The 27,587-nt window shown below is 47.8% G+C and overlaps 1 protein-coding gene across 5 annotated transcripts in view; it reads left to right on the top strand.

Annotated features, from left to right (window-relative positions):
• LOC119966155 (ATP-dependent translocase ABCB1-like) overlaps positions 1-27,587 on the top strand; it is a 166,153-nt gene that overhangs the window by 99,196 nt on the left and 39,370 nt on the right. For all 5 annotated transcript variants that reach the window (XM_038797442.1, XM_038797444.1, XM_038797445.1 and 2 more), the window contains 3 exons: positions 5,611-5,814; positions 15,778-15,948; positions 17,759-17,920. In XM_038797442.1, coding sequence (XP_038653370.1) covers positions 5,611-5,814; positions 15,778-15,948; positions 17,759-17,920 — 537 coding nt within the window. The remainder of the gene's footprint in view (positions 1-5,610; positions 5,815-15,777; positions 15,949-17,758; positions 17,921-27,587) is intronic.

Raw genomic sequence — 27,587 nt, 5'->3', positions numbered from 1 at the left:
GTAAAGCCTTCGGGTTTTCCTTGATCCTACCCGTCAAAGCTTTTTCATGCTCTCTCTTCGCTCTCCTAATCCCCTTCTTCAGTTCCCTCCTGGCTATCTTGGATCCCTCCAGCGCCCTGTCTGAACCTTGTTTCCTCAGCCTTACATAAGCCTCCTTCTTTCTCTTAACAAGACATTCAACCTCTCATGTCAACCATGGTTCCCTCACTCGACCATCTCTTCCCTGCCTGACAGGTACATACATATCAAGGACACGTAGTACCTGTTCCTTGAACAAGTTCCACATTTCACTTGTGTCCTTCCCTGACAGCCTATGTTCCCAACTTATGCACTTCAATTCTTGTCTGACAGCATTGTATTTACCCTTCCCCCAATTGTAAACTTTGCCCTGTTGCACACACCAATCCCTCTCCATTACTAAAGTAAAAGTCACAGAATTGTGGTCACTATCTTCCCCACTAACAAATCTATCACCTGCCCTGGTTCATTACCAAGTACTAAATCCAATATGGCCACCCCTCTGGTCGGACAATCTACATATTGTGTTAGAAAAGCTTCCTGGACACACTGCACAAACATCACCCCATCCAAACTATTTGATCTAAAGAGTTTCCTCTCAATGTTTGGGAAGTTGAAGTCACCCATGACTACTACCCTGTGACTTCTGAACCTTTCCAAAATCTGTTTCCCAATCTGCTCCTCCACATCTCTGCTGCTATTGGGGGGCCGATAGAAAACTCCCAACAAGATGACTGCACCTTTCCTATTTCTGACTTCAACCTATACTACCTCAGTAGGCAGATCCTCCTCGAACTGCCTTTCTGCAGCTGTTATACTATCTCTAATTAACAATGCCAACCCCCACCTCTTTTACCTTCCTCCCTAATATTATTGAAACATCTGTAATGTAACCAGGGACCTCCAACAACCATTTCTGCCCCTCTTCTATCCAAGTTTCCGTGATGGCCACCACATCGTAGTCCCAAGTACCAATGCATGCCTTAAGTTCACTCACCTTATTCCTGATGCTTCTTGCGTTGAAGTATACACACATCAACCCATCTTCATGCCTGCAAATACTCTCCTTTGTCGGTGTTCCCTTCCCCACTGCCTCACTACACGCTTTGGCGTCCTGAATATTGGCTACCTTAGTTGCTGGACTACAAATCCGGTTCCCATTCCCCTGCCAAATTAGTTTAAACCCTCCTAAAGAGTACAAGAAAACCTCCCTCCCAGGATATTGGTGCCCCTCTGGTTCAGATGCAACCCATGATGCTTGTAGAGGTCCCATCTTCCCCAGAATGTGCTCCAATTATCCAAATACCTGAAGCCCTCTCTCCTACACCATTCCTGCAGTCACGTGTTCAACTGCACTCTCTCCCTATTCCTATCCTCACTATCACGTGGCACCGGCAACAAACCAGAGATGACAACTCTGTCCTGGCTTTTAACTTTCTGCCAAACTCCCTAAACTTGTTTATTACCTCCACATCCCTTTTCCTACCTACATCGTTGGTACCAATGTGCACCACGACTTATGGCTGCTCACCCTCCCCCTTCAGGATCCTGAAGACATGATCCAAGATATCCCTGGCCCTGGCATCCGAGAGGCAACATACCTTCCGGGAGTCTCGCTCTTAACCACAGAATCTCCTATCTATTCCCCAAACCCTTAAATCTCCTATTATAGGCAGCAGAGTGGCATATTGGTGAGCATTGCTGCCTACGACGCTGAGGACCCGGGTTCGAATCCCGGCCCTGGGTCACTGTCCGTGTGGAGTTTGCACGTTCTCCCCGTGCCTGCGTGGGTTTCACCCCCACAACCCAAAGATGTGCAGGTTAGGTGGATTGGCCACGCTGAATTTCCCCTTAATTGGAAAAAAATAATTGGATACGCTAAATTTATTGAAAAAAAAGAATAATCTCCTACTACTATTGCTTTTCTATTCTATTTTCTATTCTATTCTATTATCTATTCTAACCCCCTTATCTTCTGAGCCCCAGAGTCAGACTCAGTTCCAGAGATCTGGCTGCTAGGGCCTTCCCCCGGTAGGTCACCCCCCCCCCCCCCCCCCCCCAACCGCACCCCCCCCCCAACAGCATCCAAAGAACGGCCACGAGGGATCCCTGCACTGTCTGCCTGTTCGTTTTCTTTCCCCTAACTGTAACCCAGCTACTCTTGTCCTGTACCTTGGGTGTGGCTACCTCCCTATAACTCTTCTCTATAACCCCCTCTGCTTCCCGGATGATCCGAAGTTCATCCAGCTCCAGCTCCCTAACACGGTCTCTGAGGAGCTGGAGTTGGGTGCACTTCCTGCAGGTATAGTCAGCGTGGACACCGGTGGTATCCTTCATCACCCACATCCTACAGGAGGAGCATGCAACTGCCCTAGCCTCCATACCTCCTTATCTTACAGAATATAGCTGCCCTGTGGACCAACTGGACCACCACCCTCCGACTCTGCTCCCAGTCAGCTGCACTCTCTGTAAACTCCTGGCTCCCTTCTTTCTCTTTGCGGAAATGAAAGGGGCACCTTACTCCCTCCTCACCTAACTCCCTCAGTCACTAAACTCTCACTATAGCACTCAAATGCACCAAGTTCAGCACTCCCTTAGTCACTAAACTCTCACTATAGCACTCAAATGCACCAAGTTCAGCACTCCCTTAGTCACCAAACTCTCACTATAGCACTCAAATGCCCCAAATTCAGCACTCCCCCAGTCACCAAACTCTCACTATAGCACTCAAATGCACCAAATTCAGCACTCCCTCAGTCACCAAACTCTGACTATAGCACTCAAATTCAGCACTCAGTGCAAACAAAGTCTGCACTGTAGCTGGATCCTTCTTATACTGTGAATCTAGCCTCTGAAAACTGGCCTAATCCAATTAACTAATTAACAAGCTCCAGCAGCAAGTACCTACAAGTAGAACCTTTGTTTAAAGCTGATTGAAATTTCACCTTCTTCTAAACCAAACAACAACTTTTAAGTTAATTAACTAAATAAAAGAAAGACAAGACTTTAGATAAAAATGAACCCTTATACTCCCTCAGTCACCAAACTCTCACGATAGCACTCAAATGCACCAAATTCAGCACTCAGTGCAAACAAAGTCTGAGATGTGGTGCAAAAAAGAAAAACAAATGAAGGGCTATGTTCTGGCAGCAATAGCATGAAGGTTGGAACGCACAAGAGTAAAATTTCTAAATTGGATCTGTGCCAAATGGTGAGGATTATACCAATTGACTGCAACAGGACATGGATAGGCTATCAGAATGGGCAAATATGTACCAAATATAATTTAATACAGAGAAGTGTGGAGTGGTGCATTTTGGCAGATGGGATAGGGGGAGGCAAGAAATGGCACAGTTTGAAAGAGTGTGCAGAGCTCAGGTGCATCAAACTTTGAAGGACATATTGAGAGAGGAGTTAGTAAAGCATATGGTATCTTCAGCTTCATAAGTAGATATATTGAGTAATAAGCAGGGGCGTTATGCTGAAATTTATAAAGCTCTGTTTAGCCACAACTGGAATATTGTGTTCAGTTCGGGTCATCACACTTTGGGAAGGATGTGAAGGTCCTTGAGAGAATGTAGAGGAGATTTACCGGAATGGTTCCAGCGATGAGGGAATTTAGCAACAAGGTTAGGTTGCAAAAGCTAGGATTGTTCTCCTTGGAGCAATGGAGATTGAGGTGATATCTGATCGGCATGAACAAGATTATGACAGGTTAAGATAACGTCGGCAAATAAAAAGGTGAAACCATCAGCTGATGGCACAAGAACTAGGGATTGCAAATTTAAGATTTTTGACAAGAGACACAAGCGAGATACAAGAAAGAGGTTGTTTTACACTGCGAGTGGTAATGACCTTGAACTTACTGCCTTCGAGGGTGATAAAAGTGGAGACAATGAATGCAAAGGAAATTGAATGACCACTTGAGGTAATTAAACTTGCAGACCTGCAGGCAGAGAGCAGCAAATAGGACTGACAGAATTGCTCAACATAGAGTCAACATGGCGTCGATGGACTGAATGGCCTCCTACTGTGGCATAACAACCCTACTGGCTGAATTTTTAATCAGATCCTGAAGTAAGGCCGGTGGCAGGTGGGTTCAGAATTTCCCACCACTAGCTGACCTTTGCAGAGGTTTCGTCTCCACAAGGCCAGACCCGCTAACGGTCCTGCACTCCCGCAAGTTTAAGTCCTTTAAGTGGCCATTCAATTTCCTTTGCATTCATTGTCTCCACTTTTATCACCTTCAAAAGCAGTGAGTTCCAGGGCATTACCACTCGCAGTGTAAAAAACCTCTTCCTCATATTGTTCTCTAATCTTTCGCCAAAAACCTCAAAAATCATCCAAAGCCACTCTGACATTGGATATTTTTCTGGTGTCTTTGAGACACAAGGTGGAGCACTGTGAAAATAGTTCATCCCCACCCGTTTTCCAGCCTGAAAACATGAACATCGATGACCGGTTTCGACTGAGGATCAGGCAATTCTGGAGTTTTGATAACCTCAGCCAGTCTCCTGAGCTGATGATCCTCAATGACGTACAGCTCTATAGGTTCAAAGCTCTGCAGTATTTCGCAATGTAACTCATCTTCAGTAGAAACTGGTCAGGTTGGAAATCCTGCCCTTGGTTTCGAATTGGAAGTCCTGCCAGGAAGTGAACTTGAGACTGCGACAATAGCCATTACCCAACGTAAAGAATGATCATGCGTGTTACCCTCACAATCTTTATTTCCTTACTTTGAAGGTTTGAGTTGTATTCAAATAGTAAGGATCAAATTCTGATACAATTTATAGATTGTCTTACGTCCTTCGATTTGTTCGAGAAATAATATAATTGGGTGTCCTAAGGAAATAAGTATTGAATTTTTTTAGCGATACTTTTGTGCTGATGTAACTTCAGGTCTATATTGATCCATAAGTGACCAAAAGCCAAATTCTGATCTGACTTCAATACACTGCTTGGGCTCTGATGCACCATCGATTGCACGTGAGGCGAGTGATTTACCAATGTCAGGCTTTAATTAACTAGAACACAGCCTGCCGATCATCTACAGTGGAAAGGGACGATCGTCAGGCTTCTGAGCATTTATACCTCGTTGATAGAGGTGTGGTTAACTCAGCCTCTCGGCCAATCGGTCGAGAGGCACATGACCGACCAGGGCCAATGGTAAGCCGACGTTCTGGCCCAATGGCAGACGAGTATGCAGATCATATCATCACAGGCTCGATACCTTGTCGAGTGTAAACTGGCTGGTGTGTGAAACCAGCTTTGAAAGGCACATATATATATGTGCAGAGCATAGGCAGACTGCAGCATTATTGACTATTGCCAAAAATGTATTGCATTGTTCAGTTACACTTCTTGAGACATGCAATTTATTATAATCACAACCTTGGAGGATATGTTGCTAAAGATTCTCAAAGTGTTGGTCCCATTATCAGGCTGTTTTTAACTAAACAGTGCACAATGTTAGTTTACCTGTTGTGACAAGTATTCCAGAATATAGATAAGTATGTTTCCAGTATGTATAATCTGTTTTATATTACAATGCAGAAAAAAATATTATTTGGTGCACTATCTTTTTGCTACCAGATTACAGTTGATGGCCATGATATACGGTCACTAAATATCAGGCATTTTCGAAAGTTGATTGGTGTGGTCAGCCAAGAGCCTGTACTTTTTGCTACAACAATTGCTGAAAACATACGATTTGGACGTGTCGATGTTACGGATTCAGAAATTGAGACGGCTACAAAAGAAGCAAACGCCTATGATTTTATCATAAAACTTCCTGATGTAAGTGAGGAATTACAACCTTTAAAGAGCTGTTCTGCACATTAAAAAAATGTTTGACAAATTGTTCTGTGCTTAGGATGTAATTACTCAAGATACAACAGAATTAAGCAATGCGTCTTTGTAAATGGAACAAAGGCATGGCAGTGATGATAACAATGTTTGCTGATTACTTTTTTACAAAGGCAGTGTGTCCTTATTTGAAACTAAAGAGGAGAGTATTGTGATCAATAGGATTTTTTTTAAACAGGTGATCCAGTCTTAGGCTGGAATCTTCTGTCATTCTAAAACTGTGCAGGCTGCATGATGACTGAAATCAGGGGGAGGGGATGGGATCTCTTAATCTGCCCTCATCTGTGCATGATCAGGGACATTGTCATGGGATAAAAGCAAATTACTGCGGATGCTGGAATCTGAAACCAAAAAGAAAATGCTGGAAAATCTCAGCAGGTCTGGCAGCATCTGTAGGGAGAGAAAAGAGCTAACGTTTTGAGTCCAGATGACCCTTTGTCAAAGCTCTGACAGCTTTGACAAGGGGTCATCTGTGTTTTGTTACCTGTGTGGAAATTAATATGCGCTACTCAAACCTTGGTTAGTGATGAGGTCTTCCGAATCTCGATGAAGAAGGCCCGCACTTGCCCAGTAGTAACAAAAGGTTTATTAGGTTTTTTCGCTTGCGTGAAATAGGTAGACAAATTATGTTATGTACAAGTTGTGATGATCTTGATGATAATACAAAGCCAATTAATATTTATGAGTCCAATCTTAATTTTAAAAAAATTGTGAGTCCATACTTTATCAGTTTGTTCGGTCGAGTTGTTTTCTTCTTCTGTTGTTGAAATGGTGATGTTGTTATTTCTTTGAGAACGTCGTCAGTATTCCTATGTTTAAGTAACCAAGAAGTCATCAATGAGGTATTTGAATGATCGAATCACTTTATTGTCTGATTTATGCTTTTTTTTCTATGCTTGTGGTAGCGATTCTGTGTTACATCTTTCTTGTCTGACCTGGACTTTTCCTTGTGTTTATGGTATTGATTCTGTATGTCATCTTTGTTCTATGACCTGGACTTTTTCCTGTGCTTGTGGTATTGATTCTGCATGTCATCTTTCTTGAAAGCTGGTTTGCTTGCTTGTTGTGGAGCAGATGTGAATTTGTGAGATTTGTTGCCATGCCATGGCATGTTTGTACTCTTGCAATTGTTTTGCAGTGTGCTGTGGCATTGTCCTTCATGTGCAGAGTTGTACCATGTTGTACAGGCCGTTGTTTCATTGTTGTCGTTTCTGACTTGGTCCTTTTCGTTGTCTTTCTTGTTGTCGTTCTTTTTGTTGTTTTTGTTGTGCTTGTTTCTGTTTTTGTTGTTTTTGCTGTTTTTCTTGTTGTGCTTGTTGTTTCTGTTATGCTTCTTGTTGTTTTTGTTGTTCTTGTTGCGCTGCATGTTGTCTTTGTTGTTGCTGTTGTTGTTCTTGTTTTTGCTGTGCTTCTTGCAGTTTTTGTTCTTGTTGCGCTCAATGAGTGTTCCGTGTGGATGATTTGAGTCATTGTCACAGTTATTGGTGTCAGTGTCCCTTGTGGTATCTGTTACATTGAGCATTTCTTCTTGAGAATTGTGAGAATGATCTGATGTTGCATTGATGTTGGTGACATCAGTCATTTGTGGTGGATTTGATTCGTCATCTTTGCTTCCTTGGTACTCCTCTTCTAGAGTCATTTCTGGTTCACTTGAAGCATCATTGATTTCTTGGTGCTCCTCTTTTGGAGTCATTTCAGGTTCATTTGAATCGTCTTTGGTTTCTTGGTGCTCCTCTTCTGGCATCAAAATCTTCAAGATTTCTATTGGCGTGGTCTCTCTGGACTCTTGGTACTCCTCTTCTGGAGTCATAATCTTCAAGATTTCAATTGACTTGGTCTCTCTGGACTCATGGTGCTCCTTTTCTGGAGTCATAATCTTCACGATTTCTATTGACGTGGTCTCTCTGGACTCTTGGTGCTCCTCTTCTGGAGTCAAAATCTTCAAGATTTCAATTAATGTGGTCTCTCTGGACTCATGAGTAGCCCTCCTCTGATTGTTGAGTGCTTCTGTACAGACAAGCTGAGATATGTCAGTCTCGCTGTGATCCTGCACATCCTGTATGTCGATTGTGATCACATTGTCTACCTGCTGTATGTGAGAATAATGACATTCAGTGTCGTCTTGTTGGTTAAATGAGCTGGGTAGACTTTCATAGTCTTCTTCTAGTGCCTCAAATAAGCAGGGCAGACTTTCATAGTCTACTGTTGGTTGCGTGGATAAGGTGGACAGACCTTCATAGTCTTGTTCATGCATGGAGTTCGCTATGGAGTGTTTGCTTGCTTCCATTTTTGAGTCTTGTGTCTGTCACCAAGCTGCCTGTGGAGGCTTGCATCGCTCTCTCTGTGGAGTCTTTCATCGCTCTCTCTGTGGAGTCTTTCATCGTTCTCTCTGTGGAGTCTTTCATCGCTCTCTCTGTGAGGTCATTCATCGCTTTCTCTGTGGAGTCTTTCATTGCGCTATCTGTGGAGTCTTTCATTGCTCTCTGTGGAGTCTTTCATCATTCTCTCTGTGGAGTCATGCAGTTCTCTGTGGGGTCGATCTGTACTCTCTCAATGGAGACGTTCTGTGCTTTCTGTGTGGCGTCATCTTCTTGGATATTGCTGTCATCTAATGTATCGACAATCTGCCATGGCATCATGGTATTGGATTCATCTACCATTAGAAGAGTCGTGTTGAACTTTTCAACTGTGTTGCTGATACAATGATCATCAATTCTGAATAACTCATCTATGTATGAGCAATAGTATTCAATGAACAAATCATCTCTTTTTGTTTCGGATTTGACATTATTCTTTCTATGTCCAATGAAGAAATCATCTCCTGAGTAGTATTCTTCAATGAACAAATCACTGTGCTCTCCTCTTTGGGTGGTTCAAACTGCTTGTGGCAGGGTGCTGCGGAGGTTATTTTCAATGGCTGGTAGAAGCTCAGGATTTGTTCTGTCTTTTGAGGTAAGAAAATTGGGATTTGCAGCTTTAAAATTGGGTTTTGCAGCTTTAACATATTATTTGTAATTTTCGGGCACTTCACTTTTACGTGGGCGTGGTCTGGATCTTCTGACGTCATGACGCTCGACTTCCGTCGGCCGGCGAAGTCCCTTCGGCCCCGGCGCCAAAGGCCTTTCCCACTGGACAGCGGGGCGCCAACCACTCCGGCGCAGGCCTAGCCCCTCAAGTGTAGGGCTTGGCCCCTAAAGGTGCGGAGAAATCCACACCTATGGGGCGGCCCGACGTCGGAGTGGTTCACGCTACTCCATCCCACCGGGACCTCCCGCCCCGCCGGGTAGGGCAGAATCCCGGCCTAGGTCTTTTCTCTCCCTCCAGATGCTGCCAGACCTGCTGAGATTTTCCAGCATTTTCGTTTTGGACATTGACATGGGGGTGACTACTGACCATCAAAAACCTGGACGCGATTTAACTAAATGGGAATAAAGTCCCATAGCGAGCGTATTTCGTCGCGTGTTTTCCAGCACTTGCGGCACAGAATAACACAAGGCTATAAAACGCAACTCGCGTTTGATAAGGGGCCTTAACCGCAACAGGGAACGCACAGCTGAGGCTGCACATGGCCCCGTTTTGTGAATTAAGGAGCTCTGCTCGCTGGAAACCCACAATGTAGCAAGAGAGGAGGATGCCATTTTTTCTCTGAGGCCCCCGAAGTGACTCTGGACATCCACAACCCCCCACCAGGTAATGGGTGGGTCCCTGGCCTCCCCCCCCCCCCGGCACCGCTAACCCTCCAGTCCACCGTGCCCAGACAAAAATATCAGCTTGCCGCATTGGTGGTGCTAACCTGACAGTCTGGCAGTGCTCCTACCAGCTGGCAGTGCCACCTGGACACCTTGGCAGTGCCAGGCTGGCACTGGAAGGGTGCATGGGTGGCACCAGCAGTGCCAGCATACCCCTCTGTTAATTACTAAAAGGGACCCCAAAGAGCATACACCTGGGACCTCTGATCCCCTGGGAGACCCTCACGAGTGCCGTTCTGTTTGGTTCCCTTTCATGGAGTCCTGTACTGAATGGCGCTCACCCGAGGCCTCTGAGGTGGAGGAGACGAGATCCCACACCTCGGGTAAATCAGGAAGCTGCATATTACAGTGAGACTTGCTGTCTCGCTCTAATATGCAGAATTGGCAACATATACAGATCGTGTTAGATGTCGCGAGGCGTTGCGAGCCGGGTGGATCTTCGAAGCAGGGAAATGAATCAGCTGAACAAGCCTCTTGGGAAAGCTCCAGTTCGTTTACCAAAATGGTGTCTTCTGCTGCAGATGGGTTAAACAGGCATTTAAGACATTCGTCACCACTTTAGCACCGAAAGTATTCAACAGTAAAGTGAAGTATTCAATCTCCCTCTTCATCTATAGTTGTACCACCTTTATAGGGAGGAAGCTGTTTTTTTGAATGTTTTATTGAGGCATTTATATATATATATATATATATATATGTACATCAAACATAACCAAAAAGAAAACAAACAGGAAATCTCATAACATATAAAAAACCAACACCCCTGCCCCCACCCTCCTTGTTGTTACCCTCCACCCAATCTGCCTCTTTGAACCCCTAAGCACCTCCCCCTCCCCCGCCCCTCTTCCTGATGACTTAACTATTCCGGAGGAAATCGTTAAACTTAGCACAGTGTGTTAAACAGCTGGCTTGTTATGCAGAATTATGCCAGCAGCACGGGTTCAATTCGTACCGGCCTCCCCAAACAGGCACCGGAATTTGGCGACTAGGGGATTTTCACAGTAACTTCATTGAAGCCTACTTGTGACAATAAGTGATTATTATTATTATTATTATTATTATTAAACGGTTTCCATCTCCAGGCAAACCCCTCCACAGATCCTCCCAAAGTGAACTTGATTTTTTCCGACCTTTTTTGATACACCTTTTTTGCTTACCTTTAATGTGACAGGAGAGCCTGCTTGATCCTCAGCATAGAATCATAGAATTTACAGTGCAGAAGGAGGCTATTATGCCCATCGAGTCTGCACCGGCTCTTGGAAAGAGCACCCCACCCAGGTCCACACCTTCACCCTATCCCCGTAACCCAGTAGCCCCATCCAACACTAAGGAAAATTTTGGACACTGAGGGGAATTTAGAATGGCTAATCCACTTAACCTGCGCATTTTTGGACATGACTCATGATCACACTTGCTTTGCCATTCAATGTTACATTTCTGCGAAGGACTTCGGCTGATATTTTAAGTTTTTGCTACATCCTTTGAAAAAAATCAAGTGGCTTGTCTCGAACCTGCCATTGAAAGGCCTTTGAAGTTTTGAGAGTTCTAAAATACCATTTGCCAGTACTTCCCTGCATATAACACACATGGAATTTGCATCCTGAGTTGCACTGGCACAATTAACAAAGCCACCCCTCAAGAAATCATACTGCTTTGTTCCCGATTTCAGTTTTTTCATTGAACAAAGAACAAAGAAAAGTACAGCACAGGAACAGGCCCTTCGGCCCTCCAAGCCTGCGCCGGCCATGCTGCCCGTCTAAACTAAAAACTCCTACACTTCCGGGGTCCGTATCCCTCTATTCCTATCCGATTCTTGTATTTGTCAAGATGCCCCTTAAACGTCACTATTGTCCCTGCTTCCACCACCTCCTCCGGCAGCGCGTTCCAGTCACCCAGTACCCTCTGTGTAAAAAACTTACCTCGTAAATCTCCTCTAAACCTTGCCACTTCCACCTTAAACCTATGCCCCTCTACCCTGGGCAAAGGTCTCTGACTATCCACTCTGTCTATGCCCCTCATAATTTTGTACACCCCCATCAGGTCACCCCTCAACCTCCTTTGTTCCAGTGAGAACAAACCAAGTTTATTCAACCTCCCCTCATAGCTAATGCCCTCCATACCAGGCAACATCCTGGTAAATCTCTTCTGCACCCTCTCTAAAGCCTCCACATCCTTCTGGTAGTGTGGTGACCAGAATTGAACACTATACTCCAAGTGTGACCTAACTAAGGTTCTATACAGCTGCAACATGACTTGCCATTTTTTATACAATGCCCTGGCCAATGAAGGCAAGCATGCCGTATGCCTTCTTGACTACCTTCTCCACCTGTGTTGCCCCTTTCAGTGACCTGTGGACCTGTACACCAAGATCTCTCTGACTGTCAATACTCTTGAGGGTTCTACCATTCACTGTATATTCCCTACCTGCATTAGACCTTCCAAAATGCATTCCTCACTTTTGTCTGGATTAAACTCCATTTGCCATCTCTCTGCCCAAGTCTCCAAACGATCTAAATCCTACCGTATCCTCTGACAGTCCTCATCACTATCCGCAATTCCACCAACCTTTGTGTCGTCCGCAAACTTACTAATCAGACCAGTTACATTTTCCTCCAAATTATTTATATATACTACGAACAGCAAAGGTTCCAGCACTGATCCCTGCGGAACACCACTAGTCACAGCCCTCCAATCAGAAAAGCACCCTTCCATTACTACTCTCTGCCTTCCATGACCTAACCAGTTCTGTATCCATCTTGCCTGCTCACCTCTGATCCCATGTGACTTCACCTTTTGTACCCCAGTCTGCCATGAAGGACCTTGTCAAAGGCCTTACTGAAGTTCATACTGACAACATCCACTGCCCTACCTGCATCAATCATCTTTGTAACCACTTCGAAAAACTTTATCAAGTTAGTGAGACACAACCTCCCCTTCACAAAACTGTGCTGCCTCTCGCTAATACGACCACTTGCTTCCAAATGGGAGTAGATCCTGTCTTGAAGAATTCTCTCCAGTAATTTCCCTACCACTGACGTAAGGCTCAAATGCCTATAGTTCCCTGAATTATCCTTGCTACCCTTCTTAAACAAAGGAACAACATTGGCTATTCTCCAGTCCTCCGGAACATCTCCTGAAGACAGTGAGGATCCAAAGATATCTGTCAAGGCCTCCGCAATTTCCTCTCTTGCCTCCTTCAGTATTCTGGGGTAGATCCCATCAGGCCCTGGGGACTTAACCACTTTAATATTTTCAAGACGCCGAACGCCTCGTCTTTTTGGATCTCAATGTGTCCCAGGCTATCTATACACCCTTCTCCAGACACAACACCCACCAATTCCTTCTCTTTGGTGAATACTGATGCAAAGTATTCATTTCGTACCTCACCCATTTCTGCTGGTTCCACACATAGATTCCCTCTCCTGTCCTTCCGTGGGTCAACCCTTTCCCTGGCTACCCTCTTGCATTTTATGTGCGTGTAAAAAGCCTTGGGATTTTCCTTAACCCTATTTGCCAATGACTCTTCGTGACCCCTTCTAGCCCTCTTGAAATGAAAATCGCTTATTGTCACGAGTAGGCTTCAATGAAGTTACTGTGAAAAGCCCCTAGTTGCCACATTCGGGGAGGCTGGTACGGGACTCCTTGCTCTAGTTCCTTCCTACTTTCCTTATATTCCACACAGTCTTAGTCTGTTCCCAACCTTCCCGTAACAGCCTCCACGAACAGGCGCCGGAATGTGGCGACTAGGGGCTTTTCACCGTAACTTCATTTGAAGCCTTCTCGTGACAATAAGCGATTTTCATTTTTCATTTCATTTCTAGCCCTGACAAATGCCTCCTTTTTCTTTTTGACGAGGCCTATAATATCTCTCGTTGTCCAAGGATTGCGAAATTTGCCGTATTTATCCTTCTTCCTCACAGGAACATGCCGGTCCTGAATTCCCTTCAACTGACATTTGAAAGCCTGCCACATGTCAGATGTTGATTTACCCTCAAACATCCATCCCCAATCTATGTTCTTCAGTTCCCGCCTAATATTGCTATAATTAGCCATCCCCCAATTTAGCACATTCACGCTAGGACCACTCTTATCCTTGTTCACCATTACTTTAAAACTTACTGAATTGTGGTCACTGTTCCCGGAATGCTCCCCTACTGAAACTTCTACCACCTGGCCGGGCTCATTCCCCAATACCAGGTCCAGTACAGCCCCTTCCCTAGTTGGACTATCTACATATTGTTTTAAGAAGCCCTCCTGGATGCTCATTACAAACTCTGCCCCATCCAAGCCCCGAGCACTAAGTGAGTCCCAGTCAATATTGGGGAAGTTAAAGTCTCCCATCAAAACAACCCTGTTGCTTTTACTCCTTTCCAAAATCTGCCTACCTATCTGCTCCTCTATCTCCCACTGGCTGTTGGGAGTCTGTAGTAAACCCCCAACGTGTGACTGCACCCTTCTTATTCCTGATCTCTACTCATATTGTGTTGCTGCCCTCTGAGGTGTCCTCCCGAAGTACAGCTGTAATGTTCTCCCTAACCAGTAGCACAACTCCTCCACCCCTTTTACATCCCCCTCTATCCCGCCTGAAACATCTAAATCCTGGAATATTTAGCTGCCAATTCTGTCCTTCCCTTAACCAGGTCTCTGTAATGGCAACAACATCATAGTTCCAAGTACTAATCCAAGCTCTAAGTTCATCTGCCTTACCTGTTATACTTCTTGCATTAAAACATATGCACTTCAGGCCACCAGTCCCGCTGTTTTCATCAACATCTTCCTGTCTGCTCTTCCTCAGAGCCATAGTGGCCCTATTTCCTAGATCTCCCTCAATGTTTTCATCTTCTGACATATTGCTCCGGTACCCACCTCCATGCCATACTAGTTTAAACCCTCCCGTGTGACTCTAGCAAACCTCAGGGCCAGGATATTTATGCCTCTCCAGTTTAGAAGCAACCCATCCTTCTTATACAGGTCACACCTGCCAGGGAAGAGCTCCCAGTGGTCCAGATAACTGAAACACTCTCTCCTACACCAGCTATATAGTTGTGTTTAGCTGCTCTATCTTCCAATTTCTAGCCTCACTGGCACGTGTCACAGGAAGTAATCCTGAGATTACAACCCTTGAGGTCCTGTCTTTTAAGTTTCCGCCTTTTAAGAACTCCTGCTGTAGGATCTCATCCCCTTTCCTGCCTATGTCGTTCGTACCAATATGTACCTCAACCTCTATCTGCCCTCCCCCTTCAGGATGCCCGCTACCCGTTCTGAGAGATCCTGGACCCTGGCACCAGGGAGGCAACATACCATCCTGGAGTCTCTTTCACGTCCACAGAAGCGTCTATCTGTGCTCCTGGCTATAGAATCCCCCTATGACTATTGCTCTTCTGCGCTTTGACCCTCCCTGCTGAACATCAGAGCCAGCCGTGGTGCCACTGCTCTGGCTGCTGCTGTTTTCCCCTGATAGGCTATTCCTCCCGACAGCATCCAAAGGGGTGTACCTGTTCAAGAGGTGGACAACCACAGGGGATTCCTGCACTGACTGCCTGTCCCTTGCTGGCTGTTCACTAGAGGCCCTGGAGCTCTGTACAGAGTTAACACCAGCACTGCTTTGTCAAGCCCTGGACTCCCAAGCAGCTCTCTCCAGCAGGTTCAGTTGTGAGATCCTGGCATGTTTGTGTCTGTGGCCCTGTCTTCCTTATAACAAAATGATCCACCTTCAGTTCTTCACGGCCCTGTTGCCTTGTTTGCTCGCAGCTAGAAAATTGAGGAATCTCCCTCACACCAAAAACACAGATATACAGGGCGCGTGACATCAGTGTACGCGCCGGGCATTTGACTTGCTCTCTGCCGCCGTTTCTTGCTGGAAGACTGCATCCTTCCATTTAAAAGCTGGTTGTGGCCAGCATTCTCAATTTAAAAGCTAGCCGTAGCTATTGGACACTTCTCCCACAAATGGCAAATGATTGCTCTACGACCCGCCTGATACCCGCCTGCGACCTACCCACAGATTATGACCTGCAGTGTGAAACACCCTGCTCTAAATGACGCTGCTGTCCTTAATGTGTTAACTGGATGAAGCCTGGATTTCTAATTACATTTTTGTACAGAGAAGCATTCACAGGATGTATATTTTTATGTTTTATTTCAGAAATTCAATACCCTTGTTGGGGAGAGAGGTACACAACTGAGTGGGGGACAGAAGCAGAGAATTGCAATCGCCCGGGCTCTGGTGCGTAACCCGAAGATTCTCTTGTTGGATGAAGCCACTTCTGCCCTTGACACGGAGAGTGAAGCTGTTGTTCAAGCAGCATTGGATAAGGTATTTGTAGATTTTAGTTAGCAAACACAAATGATTGTACATATTGAGCAAAAGAAAAAAAAAGAATGTCATCATATATTCATGGAACGTGCGGGATTTTAGTTGGAGGAAATAGAACATAGAACAGTACAGCACAGAACAGGCCCTTCGGCCCTCGATGTTGTGCCGAGCAATGATCACCCTACTCAAACCCACGTATCCACCCTATACTCGTAACCCAACAACCCCCCACTTAACCTTACTTATTAGGACACTACGGGCAATTTAGCATGGCCAATCCACCTAACCCGCACATCTTTGGACTGTGGGAGGAAACCGGAGCACCCGGAGGAAACCCACGCACACATGGGGAGGACGTGCAGACTCCGCACAGACAGTGACCCAGCCGGGAACCGAACCTGGGACCCTGGAGCTGTGAAGCATTTATGCTAACCACCATGCTAACGTGCTGCCCCTAATGCCTAATGTTATTCAGGAAACAAATGGTCAATTACTTCTAAACATAGTGAAATTCTGGAAATTTTTTTTTATAAAGACAGGAAAAGGGCAATTGATTGTTCGAGCCTGTCCTGTCTTTGCATTGTGGAACCTCCATGTACTGTTTCTTCCATTTCCCTCCCTTCAAAAAGGGGCGGAGAATACAGTTTCACTGAGCTTTTCTTGATTCTTTTTCCAAAGTTACAGTAATCAAGGGAACTTCTATGAGAATTCATTGCCATTTGTTTTACATCTGGCTTTGCTAGCGTCGTTCAGCCACTTGCCGTTTCCATTCATAAAAACATGAATGGAAACGTCAAGTGGCTGAACATCTTCCCATCAGAATGCTGTGGTCAAAATCTGAAGAGTAGTATTCTGATGGGAAGATGGGAAGAGTGGATTCTGCTGTGAAAGCTGTTCACGATTCGAACAGCTTTCCAGCTGGCTTTACTAGCGTCGTTCAGCCACTTGCCGTTTCCATTCATAAAAACATGAATGGAAATGTCAAGTGGCTGAACATCTTCCCATCAGAATGCTGTGGTCAAAATCTGTTGTGGCTGAACGACGCTAGTAAAGCCAGCTGGAAAGCTGTTCGAATCGCGAACAGCTTTCACAGCAGAATCCACTCTGCAGAAACCACACACAATGATACCATTTGGAAGTTTTAGTTTCCAAAATTAATTTCCAAAAAAGTGATTCGCATGATACATGAGGTATACCATAAAATCATGTTTTGGGGACGAAAGTTTAGGGGTCGCATGATACGCGAGATCGAATGATACGCGAGTATATACGGTATTTGCTTTCAGGATGTGGGTGATGTTGAAACGGATCTATTTATTATTGCGTTAAGGACCTTGACGATCTTGTGGTCCAATGGGTCGTGTCCCTACCTCTGAACCAGAAGCTTCAAGTTGAGTCCAACTACAAGACTTGATGACTACAGAAGGTGCATTCATAATGTGGCCAAAAAGGTTGACTGTCATCTTGCAAATCTTTCCAACATGCCTATGAAAGGTAGTAAGAATGAGAGAGACTCAGGTCAGCCATGCTTTATGTGGAGTAGCACCTCTGTCTTTAGGCTAGTGATTGGTTCCAGGAAAACAACTGGAAGCTTATGCTTTGTCTGTCTCGGCATCTCTAGATCTGAGTCGAAGACTTAGGGGTTCATTTTCACCATGGGTGGGGAATGCCCGCCATAGCTGTGCAAACCTTTGAGGATCATCTGCAAACAGGTTGTTTTTCATATCAGATCATAAAATCTTGCATGAGTAACTTGGTTGATTCTTGAAAGGCTGCTAACGTGTAACCTGAACTCGTCTTATTTCCACAGGCAAGTACAGGGCGTACTACGATCTTGATTGCTCATCGTCTATCAACAATCAGGACTGCAGACATGATAGCCAGCTTTCAAAATGGAGTTTTAGTGGAACAAGGGACACATGCAGAACTGATGCAAAAAAATGGAGTTTATCACTCACTTGTATTGGCACAGGTACCGTTTTCTTCATTGGTGAATATCTCAAAACAAAATACAACAAATGTAACTGGACAACTTAAATGCTATCACATCTTTACAATTTAAGAAGAGCTTATAGAACAACATTTTCCAAACCAGAGATGGGTCATTGGCAAACAATGAATAAGGCGCCAACACTGGCAGGAGAACTGAAGATTTTGCCTATTTTCTTTCCTTGTAACATTACATAAAATTTAATTTTACTTTAGCGTTATGTTTGTGGCAAGATTTGCTGCAATATGAATCAATTAGGTCAACATCAGTAAATATACCATACTGTTGCATAATAATAATAATCTTTATTAATGTCACAAGTAGGCTTACATTAACATTGCAATGAAGTTACTGTGAAAAGCCCCTAGTCGCCACATTCCGGTACCTGTTCGGGTACACTGAGGGAGAATACAGAATGTCCAATTCACCTAACAAGCACGTCTTTTGGGATTTGTGGGAGGAAACTGGAGCACCCGGAGGAAACCCACGCAGACATGGTGCGAACATGCAGACTCTGCACAGACAGTGACCCAAGCCGGGGATCGAACCCGGGTCCTTGGTGCTGTGCAGCAACAGTGCTAACAACTGTGCTACCATGCCGTCCAAAATTAGTAATGAGATATGCTACCTCCAGTGTAAGCTGCATGTACAGTATTATTTTACTATGGTTGACGTGGTTAATATCCCTTCTGTATGAGCTATGCGCATCAGGTCAACATATTAAATCAGACGCACAACATCATTTGAATATGAATCATGTGTACAATACCACTGCAATATGAATGCATGTACAATATCACCACATAAACTTTTCCAGCAAGGCTGAAGACCATGGGACAAAAGGGACAGCAGCAGCGTGGATATGATGTTAGTTGAGTGACAAGAAACAGAGAAGAATGATCAACCTTTTTGTGCTGTGATGAGACCATCAATTCACGCGACACGTGGTTAGAAGTGAACAGTGGTTTTAATCATCGTACAACAGAGCCTGCCTGTGACGGGATGAACTCGTGATGAACTGTCAGCAGGCTCACAGCACTGATCTTTATACTTCTGGTTCGGGGAGGAGCCATGGGCGGAGCCAAGGGTGGAGCCCAGTACAAACTCCTCATCTCCCCCTGTGGGCAGGGCCGCGCGATTACACACAATCCGGTACAGAGTACAGGCTCAATACATGTGGTACAATACAGTGTGAATTACTGAGGTTTATAATTCACCACATGCTGGCCTTGGAAAGGATCCAGAGGAGGTTCACAAGAATGATCCCTGGAATGAAGAGCTTGTCATATGAGGTACGGTTGAGGACTCTGCGTCTGTACTCGTTGGAGTTTAGAAGGATGAGGGGGGATCTTATTGAAACTTACAGGATACTGCGAGGCCTGGATAGAGTGGACATGGAGAGGATGCTTCCACTTGTAGGAAAATTGAAAGCAGAGGACACAATTTCAGACTAAAAGGATGATCCTTTAAAACAGAGATGAGGAGGAATTTCTTCAACCAGAGGATGGTAAATCTGTGGAACTCTTTGCCGCAGAAGGCTGTGGAGGCCAAATCACTGAATGTCTTTAAGACAGAGATAGATAGGTTCTTGATTAATAAGGGGATCAAGGATTATGGGGAGAAGGCAGGAGAATGGGATGAGAAAAATATCAGCGTTGATTGAATGGCAGAGCAGACTCGATGGGCCAAGTGGCCTAATTCTACTCATATGACTTTTGGTCTTATAGTCTGGACTGGGAGAAGATACAGTCAGGGTTTCTCAGAGGTCAGAGCTAGGGTCACTGATTTTCTTGATATATATTAAAACATAGATATGGGTGTGCAGGGCAGAATTTCAAAGTTAACAAAATTGAGAAGATTGTGAACTATTTGGAGGATAGTGAAAGACCTTAAGGGGACATTAGGCAGGATAGTGGAATGGATGAACTCACAGCAGATGAAGTTTTATGCAAAGGAGAGTGAAGTAAGAATGAGGAAAGGCAATATAAAGTTGAAGGGTGCAATTCTGAAGTGGGTGTGGGTGCGGAACTATTATCTGAATGGCCATAAATTAGGAGAGGGGAACGTGCAACAAGACCTCTTCGGACATCAATCACTGAAGGTAAGTATGCAGGTACAGCAGGCGGTAAAGAACGCAAATGGTATGCTGGCTTTCATTGCGAGAGGATTAGAGTACTGGAGCAGGGATGCCTTGCTCCAATTATACAGGGCCTTGGTGAGGCCACACCTGGAATATTGTGTGCAGTATTGGTCTCCTTATCTGAGGAAGGATGTTTTAGCTATAGAGAGAGTGCAGCCAAGGTTTACTGGACTGATTCCTGGGATGGCGGGACTGACATATGACACGAGATTCAATTGGTTAGGATTGCATTCACTGGCGTTCAGAAGAATGAGGGGGGATCTCATAAAAACCTATCAAATTCTAACAGGACTGGACAGGGTAGATGCAGGAGGATGTTCCTGATCATGGATCTGTCCAGAACCAGGAGGCACAGTCTGAGGATATGGGGTAAAACATTTAGGACAAAGGTGAGGGGAAATTTCTTCACCCAGAGTGTGGAATTTGTTACCACAGGAAGTGGTTGAGGCCAAAACATTATATATTTTCAAGATGCAGTTTTATATAGCTCTTAGGGTGAAGGGGATCAAAGGATATGGGCGGAAAGCGGGATTGTGCTATTGAGTTGGATGATCAGCCAGGATCATAATGAATGGCGGAGCAGGCTCGGAGGGCCGAATGGCCTCCTCATGCTCTTATTTTCTATGTTTCTATAATACAAGAGATTTGGGGGTACATGTGCATAAATTGTTGATGGTGCCAGGACAGGTTGAGAAAGTGGTTAAAAAGGGATATGGCTTCCTGAGCTTTATAAGCAGAGGCATAAGAGTACAAAAAAAGGAATTTATGACAAACCTTTACAAAACACTGGGTCAGCTTCAAACAAAATATTGTGTCTAGTTTTAGGCACTGCATTTCATGGAGGAAGTGTAAGCTTTGAAGAGGGTGCAGAAAAGATTCACGAAAATGGTCCCAGAATAGGGGACTTCAGTTATGTGGATAGATTGGAGAAGCTGGGGTTGTTCTTCCTGGAGAAGAGAGATTGGGAGGAAATTTGATAGAGATTTTCAGAAACATAAAGATTCCAGACAGAGTAGATAAAAGATAAATTGTTCCCATTGGCAGATGTGTTGAGAACCAGAGGATAAGGGGAATGGCAAAAGAATCAAAAGCGACATGCAGAAAAATGTTTCTTCGTGGCAGGTGGTTGGGATCTGGAAAGCACTGCCTGAGAGTATGGTGGAATCAGGTTCAATCTTGGCTTTCAAAAGGGAATTGAGTAAGCTGCTTAAGAGAAGGGTTAAGGTGGACTGCATGAGGGGACGGACTAGCTGATTTGCTCTTGTGGCATCTTTCTATGCTAGAATCATCTTATGATTCTGAGTATGTATGAAATATCACTATAGTATGAGCACCTATATGATTTCACTATATAATGAGTAACCATATAATTATCACTGTAGTATGAGTACGTATATAATATCACTATCGTATGGGTACCTATATGGTTTCACTATAGTTTGAGTACCTATACAATATCACTATAGTATGAGTACCTAATAATAATAATAATCGTTTATTGTCACAAGTAGGCTTCAATTAAGTTACTGCGAAAAGCCCCTAGTCGCCACATTCCGGCGCCTGTTCGGGGAGGCTGGTACGGGAATTGAACCGTGCTGCTGGCATTGTTCTACATTATAAGCCAACTGTGCTATACAACATCACTATATTATGAGTACCTATAGAACATCACTGTAGTATGAGTACCTATATAATATCATTGCAGCATAACCAGCCACATGTAGAATATTACTACAATTTGCATCATGCATTGCTATATCACTGTGGTAGCATAATAGCTCAGATTGGTGAGATTGGTTATGTGCACCAAAATATTGCCATCTAGCATGCCACTCTCACTACTTTGTTCCAAATTTTGTTGGTTATCTAATTGAAATATATGACCATGAGCACCGCAATGATTCAGACACCAGGGGCGTGATTCTCCGCTCCAACGGCAGAGTGTCGGTGCCGGCGCCAAAACGAGAGTGTTTCACTCTGTGGTCGGCGCTCATTCCAGGACCCCATTCTGCGCGTACAAGGGGGCCAGCAGGGGCATGGCGGGAAGCATGGGGGCGCAGCCTCAGAGCAGCGTCAGAGACGCGGCACCACACAATCGGCACGGCGCCCTGTCACACATAAGGCGACGCAAGCTCACAGGCTGCCGATGGAGCAACATGGCGCCACGCCGAGCAGTGCCTCGGTTCACAGACCACGACCTAGAGATGCTCCTGGATGCCTCAAGGAGAGGAGAGGGCGTCTGTACCCTGGACCAGGCCAGAGGGTCCCACCCAACATGGCCCAGCATCTGTGGAAGGAGGTGGGCGTAGCCGTCAGTGCCATCGCTTTGACACCCAGGACTGGCGAGCAGTGCCACAAAAAGCTCAACAACTTACTAAGGGCAGCCAGAGTGAGTACCCAGCAATGTGCCCATGGCACCAACCCCCTTACCCCCCCACATGTGTAACACCCACCTCTACCCCAGGGGGACGGTACAACCACGGCCATGGCTGCAGCCACCCATGCAAGCCGCGTTGGCCGTGTGCCCTGTGCACCCATGCCAACATAGATCCAACTGCATGCATCGGAGCGCCTAACAATGATGTCATCCCCCCCCCCCCCTTCCTGTCTGGCCCCTTTCCCCTCAGCACTCTCCCCTCGGCACTCTCCCCTCAGCCCTCTTCCCTCATCACACTATCCCCAGCCATTTCCCCTCGGCACTCTGTCCTCAGCACTCTCCCCTCAGCCCTTCTCCCTCAGCACGCAACCCCCAGCCGTTTCTCCTCGGCACTCTCCCCTCAGCCCTGCTCCCTCAGCACACTATCCCCAGCCGTTTCTCCTCAGCAATCCCCCCTCACCCTGTACCACGACCCTCATCCTTCTCTACCTGCCTAACCATGATGGTGTATTGTGTGTCGCAGGGCCAAGCGGTGACCGACCCGGAGCAGCTGATAGACACCGCCCGCATCCAGCGCCTGGACGGCCAGCTGACGCAGACCAACCGGGCGCACCTGGCAGACACCGCCCCCGGCCAGCGCCTGGACAGCCAGCCCACAGGGACTCTAGCAGCGATGGGGAGGGCAGCTCCAACAACAGCCTCCCAGCCCAGTCCAGTGATGACATGACGACCCAGGACACCAGCACACAGGGGACAGACAGACATGACACAACGACACAGGACACCAGCACACAGGGGACAGAGAGACGTGACACAGGACACCGGCACACAGGGGACAGACATACATGACACGACACAGGACACAAGCACACAGGGGACAGACAGACATGACACAACGACACAGGACACAAGCACACAGGGGACAGACAGACATGACACAACGACACAGGACACAAGCACACAGGGGACAGAGAGACACGACAGGACGACACAGGACACAAGCACACAGGGGACAGACAGACATGAAAGAACACAACACAACACCACCACGGAGGGGACGAACATACGGGACATTGCACTCCAGGGTACCCCCGACCACAGGTCCGATGAAGGCACCGAGGTTGCGTCACAGCTCCGCACCCTCCGCCACCGCAGATACTCTCACCTCGGTTGGCCATTTTAATGATGAGGCTTCTGGGATACTAACTTGTGCGCACCACACAGCCATACCGGAACAGCAGGTGGAGGTAGGAGCAGCCGAGGGGCTGGACGGTTGGAGGGCATCCCAGCCCCCGCAAACACCTGCTGCTCAGACGGGTCCTGGGTTCCTGAAGTTCCCCCACCCACCCATAGACCCGATGCAGTCAGGGACCCAGGGACATGATAGTGTGCCGTCCGGTTTCCAGCACCTGCAGACGTAAGTGCAGGAGTGCATCCGCATCCAGGAGCAGGAAATGGTGCCGGTCATGAGTGCCACACAGGCCAACACCGCACAGGTGGCGTCTGCGTGGAGACAATGGTGGTGACGGTGACGGGCATGGGACTGAGGTTGCCGGGCCCGGGGCTATCTCTGCACGTGTCGTCCGCAGCCCAGGAAGGGCTACCGTCTCACAGGCAGCCATGAGCCAGGGCCAGCTGAACATCGCAAAGACGCTCAACAACCTGGTGCGTTCTCAGCAGTCCATGGCCCAGTCCCAGCAGGCCATTGCTGAGAGCATCAGCGCCATTGCCCGGGTGATAACGGCGTTGTACACAGCCAGACAGGGATGGCGAACTCCCTGAGCTCCGTGACTGCGAATGTCCAGACCCTGGTCAGTACCAGCGGGGGGCTCCAGGACTGGCAGCGCCAGCTGATGGCAGCGCCCAGGGTGCTGGATCCGCTCGCACCCCCATCCCATGAAGAGTCCCGGGGGCCACCGGGCACCCCGAGGGAGGAGGAGGTGTTGGGGCCCGTTTTGGCCGGTTCCGGAACGCTGCGCCACCTCGGACTCCCCCTACCATTCCTGGTGCATCTAGTGGGCAACGGGCAGAACAGGATGGCACCACGCCATCACAATTGCCCGAGTTGCAGCCTAGCCCATCCAGGCCGGGCTGCCCCAGGAAACGGCCACCAAAGGGGACCCTAGTCACAGGGCAGGAATCACAGGAGTCCACCTCCAGTTCTGCTGTACTGTCTGGGGGAACACCAAGGCGTAGTCATAGGGCCCGTAAGGCCAGAAAGGTAGACACTGATGAGTAAGTGGCACAGGTGCAGGGCACATGTACAGGACGTCTGTTATTAAACACATTCCGTTGTGCCGCAGGTGAATGTGTCATGGAGGGGTCATATGCATGTGGGTGATGTGGTGGTGTGGGACGTGAGGGTGGTCGGTGGTGGGGGAGGTGAGGGTGGTCGGTGGTGTGGGAGGTGAGGGTGGTCGGTGGTGGGGGAGGTGAGGGTGGTCGGTGGTGGGGGAGGTGAGGGTGGTCGGTGGTGGGGGAGTTGTTGAACTCTGCTGCCTGTGCCCATGCCCATCACTGCTGACCCCCACCGTGGTCGGCGAAACGTTCAGCTACCAGTGACACCCGTGCCTGCTGGCCCAGCCGGCGGTGCTGGGCAGCCTCCTCTTGCCGTCCATCCCCCATGTCCCGTGCATCTGCTTCCCCCTCGCCATCCCCCTCATCTGTAGAAGAGTTCCCCTCATCCTGACTGTCCTCCTCCTCCTCCTCCAGCACATCGCCCCTCTGCTGGGCTATGTTGTGCAGGATGCAGCAGACCACGACAATGTGGCCGACCCTCTCCGACGGGTACTGGAGGGCCCCACCAGAACGGTCCAGGCATCTGAAGCGCATCTTCAGCAGCCCAAAGCACTGCTCGACCACACTCCTGGTCACTGCATGGGCAACATTGTAGCGGCGCTCCGCATTGTTCTGTGGCCTCCGGATAGGCATCATCAGCCACAACCGCAACAGATAACCCCTGTCGCCCAGCAACCAGCCCCGCAGGCGGTGGGGGTGGGGGTCCCTCAAACATGGCGGGGATGAACGATTGGGACAGTATAAAGGAGTCATGCACACTGCCAGGGTACTTGGCGCAGATGTGCAGGATCGTCATCCTGTGGTCACAGACCACCTGCACGTTCATTGAATATGTACCCTTCCTGTTCAAACACATGACCCTTTCCTCCGACATGGGCCACATGGCTATGTGAACTCCGTCAATCGCCCCCTGCACCATGGATATCCGGGCAACAGGGGCAAAACCCTCTGCGCGGGCATCTTGGTGGCGCGGTCCACAGGGAACTGTATGTTCCGGCCCGCGATGTCGTACAGTGTGTCGGTGACCGCCCGGATGCACCTGTGCACCGATGGCTGGGAGATGCCGGACAGGTCCCCACTCGGTGACTGGAATGACCCATAGTGAAGAAGTTGAGGGCGACTGTCACCTTGATGGTCACCATGAGGGCATGTCCACCCCCGGTCCCATGTGGTGTCAGGTGTGCCATCAGGGGGCAGATGTGGGTGACGGTCTCCCGGCTCAGCTGGAGTCTCCTCCTGCATGCGGAGCTGGCACACACGTTGTTGCATCGGATGCCTCCATGTCCGTGGCACACCCTCCTCCTCCTCCTCGTCATCCTCCTGCTGTGGCTACCGCATGCCATGGTGCTCCTCCTGTGCCTCTCGGGAGTGTGGCCCTGCGGCCTGGGCGGCTTGCATATGCCCCACTGCAGCCCGCTGCTCCACAGCAGGTTCTGCCACCTCCCTGTCACGCCCGTGCTCCAGCTGCCACTGGGCCTCATGCAGGGCAGCTGCCTCCGGCACGACGGCCATCAATGCTGGGAGGTGGCTAAACATTGTACTGTCTGTAGGGGTTGGGAGTAGACAGGGTTTCAGCATTGGTATACCCGCCTCCACAACCAGGTGCCATGGGCTACATGGCCGCCCCAGTTGCCAGGACGCGCCCCACCCCTGCCACCTCGGTGCCCTGAGACCCGTCGGCCATCCCCTCTGCCAGGGCCACCGTCTGGTGGCAGTGCCCGCACCGGGGGCCTCCCGTATGTGCCGCCCTGGACATACCCGCTGGTGGGTGCCGCCAGTTTGGTGGGTGGGGTGCGAGTGACTGGCACACATCAGGATGGCCGGGCCGCTTGCATCACAAAGCGAACGGGTTGAGTGGACAGCCGCGTGTCCGCCGTCATGGGGTCTTGTCGTTGGATCCCGCACACCGCCTGCAGACACGGCCGTGCCACTCCCCCTCCCAGGCTCCTCATCCCCTACAATGCCGTTAGCCAACCCCCCCCCCCCCCCCTGCCCCCCGGGAGCCCGCTCCACACCGTCACCCACCTCCTCCCGCAGCGTCAGCCAGCACGACTGGCTGTTGTTGTTTTATACCATGTTATAATGGCGCCGGCATGACCGGATGTCACGCTGGCGGGACTTCGGCCAAGCCGTCCCGGAGAATCCCTGCTCCAGCAGAAAATCACCGCTGCAACCGTTTTCGGCGATTCTCCGAGTGGCCGGGCGCCATGCGCGGGCAACCATTTTGCTACACATCGGAGAATGGCGTCCCGGCGTCGGAGCGGCATCGCGAGATTCGCAAGGCGCCGCGGCGATTCTCCGACCCAGAGGGAGGTCGTAAGATTCAGCCCCCCTCACAATTCATCGCAAAATGGTAAAGATTTGGTGGCCTCATTCAGTGTGCAGTGTATTACTGAAGCAACAGATTGTAGTGTTGAGTAATATATTACTATGCAATTATTTGGAAGTTAACGACTGACATTTCTATAACTGACTGGAAGTTCTATGGAAAGTATTACTTTTACATTGAGGGGGCATATTAATAGAGTTGAGAGCTAAGTGTCATGGGTGTCTGATTGGCATACTTTGGTTATCAGTTGTCAAAGTCAATCTCACCTTGTGCTCATGTGTAAAGATGGTGTCAGTACTGCCAAATATTACAAAATCAAAATAGTCAATTAAGTTACAATGTGCGTGATTCAATGGCCTTGCCGCACCTGACTTTGTGTCAGAATGAGGCCGCTGAGATTCGCGCTGCTCACTGAGCGTGATCCAGATATGCATATTTAAATATGCATTCGCCCAGGGCCCGGGATTCACTGGCTGCATCTGGGAGACCTCGCCAGGCGCCGCTT

This window comes from Scyliorhinus canicula, chromosome 5, assembly GCF_902713615.1.
Source record: "Scyliorhinus canicula chromosome 5, sScyCan1.1, whole genome shotgun sequence".
NCBI classification, from domain to species: domain Eukaryota; kingdom Metazoa; phylum Chordata; class Chondrichthyes; order Carcharhiniformes; family Scyliorhinidae; genus Scyliorhinus; species Scyliorhinus canicula.
This window is presented reverse-complemented; position numbering and strand designations above follow the sequence as displayed.